General features: G+C 43.9%; 1 protein-coding gene across 4 annotated transcripts in view; it reads left to right on the forward strand.

Moving 5' to 3' along the window:
• The window catches only part of DLC1 (DLC1 Rho GTPase activating protein), a gene marked incomplete at its 5' end in the record, with an annotated part of 374,393 nt that overhangs the window by 333,086 nt on the left and 26,144 nt on the right, over positions 1 to 15,163 (forward strand). For all 4 annotated transcript variants that reach the window (XM_080929012.1, XM_080929013.1, XM_080929014.1 and 1 more), the window contains one exon: positions 10,795 to 10,866. In XM_080929012.1, the coding sequence (XP_080785138.1) occupies positions 10,795 to 10,866 (72 nt within the window). The remainder of the gene's footprint in view (positions 1 to 10,794; positions 10,867 to 15,163) is intronic.

The following is a 15,163-nucleotide window of genomic DNA, read 5'->3' on the forward strand; positions in this document are numbered from 1 at the left end:
ACAGAACACAATCTGGACCAGGTACCCAGGCTCCAGGCACACCAGACAAAGGAGAAAAGGGGAAAGGTGGCTATCATTTTTAATAATTCCACCAGCCAGTGACAACAGTGACCTGTGCTAGAGCCAATGGCTAAGAATGATTCTAGTCTCTAAACATAGCTGTCCATGTGTGCTTGTTTCTGCCGTGGCCCGTCTGTAAAAGGCTCCCTCCTGTGTGGTCAAGGTCAAGTTAAAACACCCAGTGTTTTGAAGAGTTAATGTCAACCCTGGCCTGAAAAACCCAAGCCCACATTCTTCCTCAGGGCTGTGGAATGAGAAGGAAAATGGGTTCTGGGACAGGCCTTTCACAGCTGTCTCTATTTCTGACTCTGGCCATTTCGGATGGAGAAACGCAGAGTTAAGTATCAGTAGGCTCTGGCGGGAGACCAGGCATCAGGGTTTACAATTTGTTTTATAGGTGCATGTTACTGCTTCTAATGGGTGCAGTGAGTAGTGGGTCTTTTTTCTTCAGTCTCAAATTACACTAGTCCTTTCTTATCCTCAGGGAATAGTTTCAAGCTCCCAGGGAATTGCTGAAACCATACACAGTGCTGGTCCTTTTCTGTACCCTGTTTTGTCTTGTTTTGTTTTTCTTTCATGAATACATTCCTCTACTAAAATTCATAGCCTAGACAAAGAGTCACAATAGAAACACTAGAATAGGGTAAATGTAACAATTATCCATCACTGAAGTTACTAAGGACTTACAAATGGTTTATCTCTGGAGCTTCTTCATGTTATACTTTCATTTCTTTCTGTTGAGTTTGAGGCTGGGGGGGGCTACTCCAGCGGGACACTCCGTTGATGTGGAAAGGGTAGGTTTCCAGCTGGGGAGGTCTGTCTGCCAACCTACCCTGTCTGTCAACACTTTTCCCTTAGGTGGCCCCTCTGTTAGTGTTGAGGATTATGATGAGCCATGATAAGGGTGGAGAGTCTTCCCAGGGACAGTTAATTGCATGGCTCTGCCTAGATCTTTTTTCTGTACTAGCTCTTTCTTGCTTGGCCGATGGAAAGACAACAGTGCCAGTTTAGCACATATACTGCTACAGAGCCTCTCAGTCAAGAGTGGAAGGTTCCAACAGAACCTTGCAAAGACTTCTGTTTGCTGGGGAGGGGGTGGGGTATCTGTGTCATGTGATTGTGGCTTAGCAGCTAGAGACAAGAGCTCCTGTCCTTAACATCTGAGAGAGTCCCAGAATACCACATCCAGAAAGTCTCACCTCTACTGGCCTGGCCTGAGAAATGCTTTCTCCACTGAGGGTGTTGGGAGATTAATTTCCAAGAAAGGTGTCTGTGCTAGATAGCAGTGGGAATAGTTGGCCGGCATCTTACAGACATGTCTGCCTTTTGGGTGCTGCAGGTAAACATTGTACTACAATGTTTCCCAGCCCTACACAATGGAAAGGTTTCTCTTCTTCAGTACCCCCACCCCCCTGCTTTTGTTCTGTCAGTAGATGTAGATTTTTAGGATACTGAGTGCTTTCTTCTCCCCTGCCTTTCTCTACTTGGTGACCTTTTCAAATCAGACTCTCTCTTAGCAGAGGAAAAACCCAAAGCTGATGGAACCCTGAGCTCTCTCCCGCTTGCCCTCAGTTGTCTGGGACACCTCCCACCCACATTTTGATCTCTTACCCACCCCACCTCTAAGTGTCCTGCGGAGAGAACTGGAAGTCACTTCCTGATTCCTGTCTCAGAGGCGCCTTCCTTCTCCTGTAGGAGTCTCCAAAGGATGTCTGAGGGACAAAAGGCTTCCACACCCTGAGGTTGAGGCACTCTCAGCCTCCCCATACTTAGGAGGCCAGTGAGGAAAAGACTTTGGAGTGAAATGGCCCGTGACCCAGGTATGGCTCTGCCCTACCGCCAAGGTCTGTGTGCCCTTTGTTACATTCAGCTGACAAATCCGGAATATTTTCTCCACTCTGGATAAAAAGGAGGCCTCACAGGACAGCCAGTGTCCACTGAATTCCCCCTTTTAGTCCAGGCCATAGGATACGGAAAGGGGATTTTGTGTGATACTTGAGCATCTGTCAAGTCACCCCAAGGGAAATTCCAGAACTTTGCAAAGACATCCTTGAAAATCCTATCCCCTGCTGAGGGGCAGCTGGGATAGAAGTTCACTGTCCAAGGTCACAGTCAACCGAATAGCACCCTGGACCCCTTCCTGCTGATGTGTGTAAACAGACTGGGAAGGTTCCTAAATGGGGACCTTAATGTGTTTATAGGGAATTAAGCGGATGGTCATGAGTTAACATTTAACTCATCTACATTGTGTGTGCCTCAGGTGCTGGGTCCTAAGCAATTTTAAAGAAAATGATTTCTTAATCTTTCTAGAAGATGGGAATTGCTTTATATATTTTGATATATATATATATATATATATATATATATATATATATGTATATATATATATACACATATATATATATTTACATATTTTGATTTATTTATTTTTCTTAGTACAGATCTGATTTGGGTGAGGGGATATACCGCTCTTATAACACTGGCATAACTTAAATCATCAGACCAACAAAATCCCAACCCAAACAAAAACCTGCAGGTGAAAGTGAAAAGCATTTCCTGCTTGAGGTTAGACCAAAGCAGGAGGCAAACTTATGCCTTTAACCAGCATTCACCATATTGTGTTTTCATTGGTCTTTGTTAAAGCATCACATTTCATTCTTTTTCTAATTTCCTTTTTTTTTTTTTCTTTCTATTAAAAAAGAAAAAGCTTAAATGGAGGGGAGACTGGGTTGGCTTTTGTGACTGCTGCTGTTTTGTTTCAGTTGGAATTCCTCACTAAATTTTAGGCTCAGGTGGCATCCTGATTTTCAGTGTTTTCTTTTCTCTGTTCTGTTCCTCCGGGAGGACCCAGGGACAGAAGCCTGGGTGGGAAGCTGGCCTTTGCAGAATCATAAGCTTGGCTCGTTTACGGGGAGAAACGGTTGCTGTGCAGCACAGAGGTGGGGCAGGCTCTAGGACTGCCATCGGGTGTTTGTTCTTTGGGACTGTTAAGAGGAAAATGATGGTGTAACCCCAAGACTTGCGTGACCTTTGACAAAACTGAGGCTTGTAAAATAAGGCACTTTTCCTTTTTAAAAACTGTCTTAATGTGTAGTTAGCACCCTAAGACCTAATCCCAGCCATTGTCCTTAGTATACAACTGGAAGTCTTTAAGTGCTTGGCAAGGAGTCCTAGAAAATATGTAAATGTATGTATATTGATGGATGGATGGATGGATGGATGGATGGATGGATGGATGGATGGATGGGGGAGGGGCGCTGTCCTAAAGGTATTCTTTTTCCCTAATTGCTATTCAGAGTAATAGGCTTTCATCATGTGACATAAAAGCAGGATGGGGACCATCAGGTGGGGGCAGAGGGGTGTTGTGGTAAAGGTCTATTTTTATCTAACTCTAGACTGCCATGAAATAGAGAGAGGTGATGTTGCTGCGTCTGTCCCCTCAGTACCTCAGTCCCCACTCCATCTGACCTCTTCATCCCGGAGTTCGGATGCTCGTTTCTGATTAGCTGGGAGATACCTTCTATCCCTGGGAATGCAGTGCGTTAGTGTGGAGGCTAGAGTTCCTGACAGCCCTGTCTGTCGCTGGGGACCTCACATCTGCACAGAATGACAGTGATGTGAGCCTGTCTAAGTGGTTAAAGCAGTACTTTGCACATGCTTGGGCAAAAGGATCCCCAGAGGAAATTGTACTTGATGTAATTTCTGCATCGCTGAAGTGTCATCTCGAGTGCTGGGTCCCGGGTGCAGGCTTTCGGGGTGTCTCCATGGAGGTTTCCTTCTTCCAGGGTAAAACCCTTTATTAAGTTGTCATCACATCACAGGGGGAAAAGTGGCTTCTTTATTCCCCTCCTTAGATTATTTCTAGGTATTTTCTTTCCTAGAAAGCAGCATCTCTGTCTCCAGTCTTCTCCAGATTGAGGAAGGTAGTTAGAAGAAACGGCCCCAAGCTGCTGCTGCTGCTGCTTTTGTTTGTTTCACTATTACTGAGGAGCCACATGACTGTTTTAGGTGAGAGCTCCCTGCTGTGGAACAGGCAAGAAGCTCCCAGGGCTGAAGACACCACCTGGTGCCTGTGAATTGCAGCAGATTGTCCAGACTCTGGACCACTCCCTTATAACAGGAAAAGGTTCATGTGCATGTCAGCACCCTGTTCCCCAGGAGTCAGAATGTCATGGGAGAAGTAAAACTTTAAAGCACACATACATACATACATAATGTATACATGTATATAGATATACATATATAATGTGTATATTTATGTATAATATACTATTGATATGTTTATGTATAGTATATTATATATTATATTTATATAATATAGTATTTACATATTGTATTTATATATAAAGTTATATATATATATATATATATAATTCTAAGAGGTTTTTTAATAGACTGGAGGGTTTTCTGTGAAAATTGAACTTGGTTTGGGGTCTGTGGATCCACACATAAGCAAGTGTTTAGGGTATTGTGTTCTCTGAATCATGAACATAGCCTTTCATAAAACAGATCAAAGCACTGCTTTGTTAAAAAGCAGTTTATACATTTTTGGCAACAGAAGCATTAACAACTGTACACAATGTTGGGAAATGTTCCTAAAATAGTATGTGGAAGAGTGAGGATTCTGAAAGTTGACAGTTAGGGAGTATGTCCTAGAGAAGGGACAGTAGGCAGACAGGAAATACCAGCGCAGAAGCAGATGCTTAGAGGGCCTGTAACTGTTGTATGAAACTTGGTTTACATGTACACACAACTCACTGTTGTAACCATGCATGCGTACAATGGTTAGCCTGAAAAGTGGACTTCTTGCTGTAGCTGTTAGTCAAAATTACGATTACTGGGAGGAAAATTAAGTCGGTGGTTTATCTATACCATTATTTATTTACTGAGGGACCACACTTCCACAAAATAGGGTGTAATTAGGGGGATATCAGTGAAGGAAATGGACAGACTTATATTCTTGGAGCTTACGGGGAGAGCACTCGGAACATACCCGGTACACACTGAAGGAAAATGGAGACTAGGACAGTGGGTAGGAAGAAGCCAGGGAGGCTGGATCAGTTGGGGGTGGCAGTGTTGGGGGCAGAGTGGCATAGGTGAGATGTAGTCAGCAGCCCGGCCTTGTATGCTCCCCATAGGACTTCCCACTGGGAAGGGAGAATCTCACTGGTGCTGGTTTAACAAATCTGGACATAACAAACTCCCAGGTCCTAGAAGAGCACTTGAGAAACTAAAGGAATCTGAGACAAGGGCAGAGGGTCATAAGGCCCTGTATCGGGGGAGGGGGTGTGGGGGAGGGGGCGTGGCAAGCCTTTCTGATTATCCCAGAAGATAGCTGGCAGTTCACCTAGTTCAGAAAGTAAAGACCACATGAGGGAGAAAATGCAGGCCAACTATCTCTACTTAATGCCCCACGGTGGATTTGGGTCTGCCCAGACTGATTACCCTGTGTCCCAGAAGCTTCCAGAATATATGCCATAGATGTTTGAAATTTTCTTTTAGGCACCTGAGGGTAGGAATGCAGTTGAGATGCCCTCAGAATCTTTCCTGCGATAAGATAACATTGGAGTTTAATAAATATGAAGTAAGTGTTCTGTGGGACTTGGCCCTGGTAGGAATTTGTCTTACACAGCTAACTACTGATAGCTAGCCTTTGGCAGGGGTTCGTGTTTCACATCCATCCCTGTGGTTGTCAACTGAAAGCTCTTAGTCTGCCTTTGAAGAAATGAAAAATTTAATGGACTTCTTTCTTTGCATTTTTACAACCAATCGACACGTGGCTCTAGTATATTCTGGGGTGTACTTGAATGAGGGGGGAAGTTGGTGAAGTGAAGAAGGGGGACGTCTAGAAGTCTAGAGATAGCCAGGGGATCCTGAAAACGGAGAGAGCCCCCACTTAGAGGCCTTTCAAGAGCTGAAAAGACAGGCAGAGAGGCCAAGTTAGGAGAGCTGGGGAGACTTGGCCAAGGGGGTTGGATTGTCTCCCAAGGATGACAGAAGTTGTTGAGTTTTAAGCTGAGTGGGTCAGAGGGAAGAACACGGTGTGGGAAAACCAGTCTAGCTTCCCATAGATCTCACTGGGGGGATTGATGGGGAGAGGGTTACCCAGAAGCTGTTAGATTCAAAGGAAGAGTCAAGGACAGAAGGATGTGTTAGTCCCGAGTGACCAGACTGTGGGGAGACCCGGGGGAGTCAGTCCACATGGCCATTGCTCAGACAGCTTGTAGAGTAAGATGTCTGTGCTGTGCACCGCATGGTCTTTGGCATTTGTAGAAAGTTTCAAGATAGTGCTGCCACCACCCAGGGTTAAGAATCACTCTGGTCCCTGATGTTTAACCGCCTTACTGTACTCCTGTGGACCCTGGATGCTCCTCCAGGTGACCCACCCATGAGCCACACCCACGGGCTGCTACCAAAGCCTTTGTGTGCACTGCTGACCTCCTTGACCTAGTGGAGAGACTGATAAGCTGACCCTTTCTTCCCTTTGGAAGGAATCTGTCAGCCAGGGGCTGGAATGAATCTTGATTTGGATCTGAAAGCACCACCCCCCCACCTACCCCTGTCTGCCCGTAGCTCTCTGTACACATGAACCTTTGCCCACACATCTGTCTTACTTCAGGACTTGTAAGAAACCGGGGAAAGTGCTTGCGTCTTTTTTTTTTTTTTTTTTTTTTTTTTTTTTTGTAGCATCCTCTGATTCCTTGGCATTTCTTTGAAGGAAGAAATATGATGGGCAGGCATATTGGGAAAGAAGAAAAGACATCCACATGTTCCCACTGGGGAAGTGTCACAGCTCAGTTAGACTTCTGGGCTGTCACTGAATCTGCTCAGAACAGCAAGCTCAGCAGCAGGCTGGCCGACTAAGGAAGGCCAGCAGACTTACAGTTAAGGTGTGGGGGGGCAGAAGAAAGGGGTATCCCTGCCAGCCAGGAAATGTGTACATTTGGGCGAAGGGTTCCCAGCCCTGCACAAAGGGTCTCAGCGCTCATTCACCTCATGATGCAGAGCTTGCGAATGACCCAACGACTAAGCCGCTTCCAAGGAAAATTTCCTGTTTCCTCCTTAACGTGTTTGTCTGTTGATTGCTTAGCAGAGCCCTTGCCTGCAAGTTTCATTGTGTCACCATAGTGCTTTTCAAGTCTCCAGAGGCCTGTCTGTTCTAAAACCATCAACTTCGCGGCTCTCAAAACACCACACACACCTGCACTCAAGGTCTACCCTTAGAGCCAGGTGGAAGCACTGAGCAGGGGCCATGCTAAGGTGACTGGCTCACAGGCTTCTGGCGTTCTTGGATTTTTCAGTACCCGTGTGTGTGCCTGTGTGCGAGTGCATACCCCTGTCCCCTGTGCACATGCTGTGGTATGTTTGTGGAGGTCAGTACAGCCTTCAGGGATCTCTTCACTCCCCCATGGGCTCCAGGATTGAACTGAACTAATCAGATTTCTGCAAGAACACCATTAAACCACCCACCTATGTCCATTTTCAATATCTTAAACTTTCTTTTATTGCTATATTTTCCCCTCAAAAGAAAAAGCCTACTCTATCCAAAGAAACTACCATTCCGTGAATCCCTGTTCCCTCTCTCACCCAGGACATAGAGCTCATTTTTGGAGGAAAGACTGCTTCCATCTGTGTTTTAGGATCTTTTATCTTGAGGGTGATATGAGCGCATGTTAGGATCAGTGTGAGGAAATGAACTGGTGTTTGGAAGGTTCCCGAGAATCCTGAGTGCCTCAGACCTACCTGTCTGCCTGTTGTTGTTTTATTGTTGTTTTGTTTCTTTTCATGGATGCTGGGATTTGAACTCAGATCCTCTCACTTGCAGAGTGAATGTTCTCACCCACAGAGCCATCTCCCCAGCCCACATCATTTCTTTTCTAACCAAGCGACTCTAAAAGTGACTGTGGAGCATCAGTTTAGGGTTGAATGAAAGCATGCCTTTTCTTAATGACAGAAAATAACTGAGAGACACAGGCTAGCCAGTAACTGAGACACAGGCCAGCCTTAGACATCCTTAATTGGAACCTTAATGGATTAATGGATGTGGAAGCTCTTGTGATGTTTAAAGGATTACATTTATAGATATAAAGATAGCTTAGAAAAAATATCCTGAAGCCACTTTAAGAAGAATATCAGGAACGTGGTGTAAGTAGGTGTCAGAGTCTGGCTGCCCATGCTTATCATCTCTAGTTACTTAGCACTAAGTGAAGTAATAAGAAAGCAAACATTACTTTCTAGCCACTGTCCAGTATCCAACAGTCTGTTCTTTGAATATTGTCTCTAAGGACATAGACACAGTGAATTATCCTAAGCATCTTTTTAAGAGGCCAAGAATTTGTGGGGCTGGAGAGATGGCTCAGTGGTTTAGAGCACTTGTTGCTCTTCCAGAGGATCAGGGTTCTATTCCCAGCAACCACATGGTGGCTCACAGTCATATGTAACTCCAGGTCCAGGCGATCTGACATCCTTGTCTTGACCTCCCTGTGCACCAGACATGCACATGGGGCACAGATCTCCATGCACGCAAAACACCCATACTCTATGTATGTCTGTGTTGTGTGTGTGTGTGTGTGTGTGTGTTTTAAAGGCCATATGAGTTTGTGAGCAAGCAAGGAGAGAGAAATTTAAGAGGGTTTGGGGGGAAGAAAAGGAAAGGGAAGTGGTGTAATCTCCAAAAATAAAAGAACTAATTAAAAGATAAAAGACCTATTTAAAACAAGCAGCCTTTTTTTTTTTCTTTCTTCTTGTAGTCATATTTGGCAGACAGGAGGGCTAATCAGGGAAAATATGATTTTCAGTCTCTAAAATAAAATACTGAGCTTTCATGGGTTTTCTCCTTACAGTACTCTTCTAGAAGCTGTTTTACAATTATTTTTAACTATTTTTTAATTATTATTTTTAAATTCTTAAATTATTATTAATTATTTTTATTCTCTATGCATCAGTGTTTTTCCTGCATGTATGTATGTGAAAGATTATGGGATTCCCCAGGAACTGTGAGCTGTCGCATGGGTGCTGAGATTTGAACCCCCAGCTCCTCACCACTGCACTCTCTCCACTCCCTCCACGCCCCCTCCCCTATTTTACAATCTTATTAAAACTTTCTTAATTTCTTACTAAGACAAGAAGACATGGATTTAAAAAAAACATGCGAGGGCTGCCAAAGCTGATGATGTAAGATCTGGCTCTGAGATCTGTGTGGTGGGAAGGAGAAACCGGACTTTCACACATTGTCCTTCCTGACCTCCACGTGTTACCCCTTAGCACACACCTAAGGTGTGGCCCAGGTAGTGCACATCTGCACAGCGTACCCTGTGCAAGTGGCGAAGCTTTTCTGCTCTGTCACCCCTGCAGGCTCTTCAGGCTCCCGTCCTGAGTCTTGCGTTTAGTCACGCTACTTTATCTCTACGCTAGGATGACTCACGAGAGCAGTGTTTACCGTGCTATTTAATGACAGCCCAGGGTCATCCTCCTTTCAGTTTGGCTAGGACCTAGCTTGGAGAATCACAGCTTCTTTTCTCCGTGGAGTGGTGTGTGCGCTGTAACCGTATTGCAAGTCGCCTTACTGATGAGGTTTTTTTTTAAAGATGCTTTTCCTGAAAGGAAAAGGAAAGGTTACCAAAATCAAAAAGAAAAAAAAGTTGAGAAAGTTAAAGCTAGTAGACAAAAATAATCTGATAGTTTTGTAATCTTGCGCACCAGACTGACATCTGGCACAGTGCGTGGAAATGAATCAAGGAATCTGGGATTGATTTAGCCGTGTGGAGGCTTCTGGAAAGGAGTGGATAGCTTCAAATAACTAAACACTCGAATGGCCCGAAGAAGGTGGGAAGAGGAGTTGAAAGGAGTATTCTCTGTGCAAACACAGAAACTAATTAATGTGTCCAGGACCTCCTCTGTGAGCCACTTTTAACAGGATTGTAAATATGTGCTTGAGTGAGTTTTAACACAGTCTGTCAGAGGCTCTTGGCCTCTCTGTTTATCCATACTATCTACAAGATGTTTAACCACAGGGAACAGGGTTATTAGGCCTTTAGCCTGCCAAGATGCTGGGAGCTAGTGACTTCATGCCCTGGTTTCCTGAGGCAGCCTGAGTCTCTCTCCTACTAGTGAATACTGTGTTCCTAAAGGCACTTGTCATAGTCTTTGGCTGTTAAAAATGGCCCGTCCTCACGTGTCACCTGGGGCTCTAAAGGTGCCCAGTCAAGTTCTACTGTAATGTGTAAGGGTATATCTGGTGTGTTTTGTTGAAGCAGAAGATAATAATACATCTTGTTAAGCCAGCAAAGTTCCAGATGAGTTATTCTGAACTCTAACCATGCTTTGCTTTGTCCAGAAGCACCATGGAGTGACTTACTTCTGGGACCCCATCTTGGATTTTGTTTGTTTGTTTGTTGGTTGGTTTTGTTGGTGGTGGTTTGTTGGTTTATTTTGATTTCTGCAGCAATGGGGAAACCCAGGGCCGTGTGCATGGCTATACCACTGAGTCACAACCCCGGCCCCTTCTGTTTTCTTTAAAGAGAAAATAGATCATTAACATTCATTTATAAAAGACTGAAATATGTATAAAATGCAAACCATTTGGTATAGAGCACCTTTTGCTGGTTTGTCTGCCTATTGGTATACATTGGTTTACAAAACTTAAATTTTACTGGTCTGATAAATCAGCTTATTAATGTAGGAATACCACATGTGGGGATAATGCGGCTAACAGATGTGTCTGTTTGTTTCTAGAAATTGAAGCCAAGGAAGCTTGCGATTGGCTGAGAGTCACTGGTTTCCCTCAGTATGCACAGCTTTATGAAGGTAAGCTCAGAAGGCCATCTTATTTGAAGTCAACAAGTCATAATACTGAGTTCATACACAATGCTGAGCATTTTGGAGACATTTTGTTACTTATTCTGTCTTTTTGTTTTTTAATGTAAACAATGAGGTAAGTACCCAAGACTCCCACCGTTCAAAACAAAAGCAAAAGGATACCCTGGATCATAATGGAGTCATCTTGTCTCTCTGCAGAGAGTGTCCTGAAACATTGGTTTTCATGTACTCATTTTCTGTAGTTTTATTGACATTCTTGAAAGGTATAGTGTGTGTAATTTCTACCTTTTCAAAAAAGAAAAAAAGGGTGTTATGTAGATCTGGTTTGTTCGTGTAGCAGTGGTATACTACACTCCCTCTGACCTGTGTGTTCCTCTAACTCATTTCTTTTGACTACTATATAGTACTTCATCAAGTGGATTAAAGATAATTCTATCTGTACTCTGGTTAGTGGGGATCTCAGTAGTTTTATTCTTACAAACTGTTACTTTTGAACAGTTACTTTTGAACACATACTCTATTTTGTAATACACAATTTCCCATGTGCTAGCTTTCACTCCTATCAATAAAACTTAGACCCTGTGCTCACGCATACTCAGACTTTAGATTTTACTGTTCAGATGCATTAAAAAAAAAAAAAGGAGAGATACATTATCACTCCATTTCCTTAATCATTAACAGTAATGAATTTGTCCATATAAATGTATTTCTGTGTATGTGTGTGTGTAATGACCAAAGCCAATTGTTCTACAAAGTTATTTGTGCCTTTAAAAATGGTGTTTGTCCAGTCATATGGTTTATACCTTCATGCCCAGCATGTGGGAGTCAGAGGCAGGCAGATCTGAAATCAGCCAGGTCTACGTACTAAGTTCCGGGCTGGCCAGAGTTATACAGTGAGATTATGTCTCAAAAATAAAGAACAAGATTTTCAAGAGTTCCTTGTTCTGCATTCTAGTTCTTTGAAACAAGTCTTCCCCTGTAGGTTGTCTTGAGGGTAATATTATCTTTCCTGTGGCATTCTTGTTGTTTATCTGAGAAAAAAACAAAAGGCTCTAAGGAGGTGGCTTCGTTAGTAAAGTGACTGTCACAAAGTATGAGGGTCTGAGTTCAGCTTCCTAACACATAAAAAGCCAGAGGTGATGCTATGCGCCTATAACATCACCTTAGGATCCTTGAAGCTCACTGGCCAACCTGCCTGGCCTAAGTGGTGAGCTCAGTGAGAGACCCTGACTCAAGAAGAGGAGTCAGGTGGAGAGCTACTGAAGAAGACAGGAGACACTGAATTCTTGTCTCCATATGTGTATGCAAACCTGTGCGTGGGCACCCACCCAAACTCACACACACATGCATCAAGACAGGAAAATTAAAGTTTAAAAGGCCACTGCACTAGTTTATGCTCTTCATCACTGTGATAAGTATGGACAAACTTACAGTTTATAGCCCATCACCTAGAGTAGGGCAGGAACTGAAGGCAGGAACCTGCAGGGAGGAACTGAAGCAGAGGCCGTGGTGGAGTGCTGCTTGCTGGCTTGCTTTCTTGTGGTACCCAGGACAAGCTGTCCAAGTGGCCCCGCCCACAATGGGCTGGACCCTCCCAAGTCAATCATTAATCAAAAAAATTCCACACACACTTGCCTACCGGCCAGTCTGAGAGACGCATTTTCTCAGCTGTGTTTCTGTCTTCCTAAGATGACCCTGGCTTGTGTCAAGTTGACAGGATGCTGGGGACAGAGAAAGAACAGTTGTCTCTAACTCATTCTCTGAGTCTCTGGGTTTGTGGGCTGATATGCGCATTGCATCCTCTAAGATGTAGTAGCTGTTCACTCAAACGAGCCTGTTATCTGTACATGAAATCATTTTATAATAATTACAGCTTTAAAATAGTGAACCTTGTTTTTATAATTTTATTTTTTTTGGAGTTTGCATTTTTTATTATTTTTACTTTTTATTAAAATGATTATGCAAATTATTTTGATCATACTTTCCCCTCCCTCAACTCCTCCCTACCTACCCAACTTCAGGTTCTCTCCCTCCTACCCCCTCTCCTGGTACTGCTAAACTTTCTGACTCCTCTTCTGTAGAGCTCCCTGAGGGTAGAAATTTGGTGGAGACAGCCCATGTAAGGCTGAGTTCCAAGGTTTCTCACTCTGCGTAGTGTTTAGCTGTGAGTCTCCGTTTGTTCTCATCTGCTGTGGTGGGAAGCTTCTCCAGTGATCATTGAGACAGGCACTGATGTATACTCATACCAAATGTCAGTAGAAATCTTTCTTTTTTAGGATAAGAGGTATTTGGTTTTACTCAAGGTCCCTGGGCTCTCTAGTCTCATCCTTCATCAGCCAAGCAGTGCCAGGCATGTGTCCCATCTTGTGGAGAGGGCCTGGAGTCAATCAGATAGTGGTTGGTTACTCCCAAAAGCTTAGTGCCACCGTCTTAGGCATGTCTTGCAGGCAGGACCCCATTGCAGCTCCAAGGGTTTGTGGCTGGACAGTCATCCGCTTTCCTCTTTTGTAGTGTTCAGAGTACCTTCTTTTACCAAAGACACTAGAATGTGCGGGTGACCACTGACTTTTACATTCTGAAGTAGCTTCCTGCCCCTCAATTGCACAGCCTTTCGGAAATGTCTTATCCCCCTTTCATCTTGGGTTTTAACACTCACCGTGTTGAGTTGCTTGCCTTCAGACAGACCTGACCTGCTAACGGGCTTTGGAGATGGTCGCAGGAGCCGCTCTTGTGGCTTTTCTAATTTACAGCTCTTCTGGAGATAAAGACAATTGGATTTGCAGCGGTGGGCTTCTGCTTTCCTCTCTGAGGATTTCATTTCCTCCCGTTATGTCTCTTTGGGGTGTTGATGTGCTGCTGGGTGACCCCCCTCTTGTGCCTGCTGGTTTTGGTAAATCCAATTTCCAGCACCTTTCTTACTTTCGCCGCCCTAAAAGCTCCATTTTCCCCGGTTGGTAACTGGGGACTCCCACACCTGCCCAGGTCGTTTGAAACAGAAACTGACTCTGGAGTGTGCCCTGCTTGAGGTCTAGGCAGAGGTTTCTCACCTCAGCACGCCTGCACCAGGTTAACAAGCCATCCACCATACACGTTCGGAGCATAGCAGCCCACAGATCCTCATCTTCTGATTAGCTCCATTTGGAACCTGAATATTTGTACCTCCTGCTTCTAAACCCAACCTGGAAGTTGGGTTCAGACCACACTTTTGTCGTCACCAAAAACCATCGTCTTTTAAAAGCCAGTTCCTTCAGAAAACATCCTGAGCAAGTAAGAAAATTGAATTCTTGGGTTCCTCACAGTCATTACTGGATGTTTTTAGAAAACAGAACTGTTCATTTGGATCAGAAAAGTGACCTTAAGTACAGCGCAGAAAGTTAGAATTGGCTAAAATAACCCGACTGCTTTTTCACATGGGCGTAACAGGCACGGAAGTAATGTTTTACATTCACATTTATAGGTTTCATGTTATATATCACCTAAAAATATATTCACTGATTTGGGCTTATTGTTTAATAAAGTCTGGGTTCGAAAAGTCAGGGCTATGAGGTCTTGGTTCTGTTCAGGAATTTATAATTTGTCCTCATATTCACTGTAATCTTCACCGTGTCTTCATCCCTCCTGTCTACTGATGAAGAAATATAAGGCTTGGAATACCACGTTCCATGCATGTCTTTGTTGCTCGCTGAGCTGAAACTGTGTCCTTGGTCTGTACATATTACCCATCAGGGTAAGAGTAACCTAACCCTTGCCTCCGGAAGAAAGGATCAGATGGCAAACAAATCCCCAGATAGGTTTCCCAATTGTTTTTATTGATTTTGAAAAGATGCTGTAAGTGTATCCCTAAAAAAGGATGCTGTAGGGATAAGGAATTTTGTATTAATCTGTAAAACTAGTGATTATGAGTTAGAAACTGTGGAAGTCAACCTGTCAACTCAGGAATAAGGGCGTGGCTAGTTAGCTACAGCACCCAACACTCACCCTGCCTACCCAGCTATAGCATTTCCTCTTCAAAGCTCAGGAGGGTTGTATAGATGATGATGAGGATGAGGATGATATTGTGGTGGTGATGATGGTGATGATGATGATCCTGATCTTGTTGGGATGATGGCTTTTGCACCCGGCCGACTTGTAATACTCTATGTGCTTTTTACTGGGAAGCCCATGAATCAACATTAATAGTTGAACTGCACAAGGAGGGTCGCTTGCTTTTACCCAATGGGATTTTGGAACTATGGTCATGTTACTGTCATTCCTGGGTGTCATCCCGGGATGCATTTATCCGTAG

This window comes from Micromys minutus (assembly GCF_963924665.1).
Source record: "Micromys minutus genome assembly, chromosome: 14".
Classification (NCBI taxonomy): Eukaryota; Metazoa; Chordata; class Mammalia; order Rodentia; family Muridae; genus Micromys; species Micromys minutus.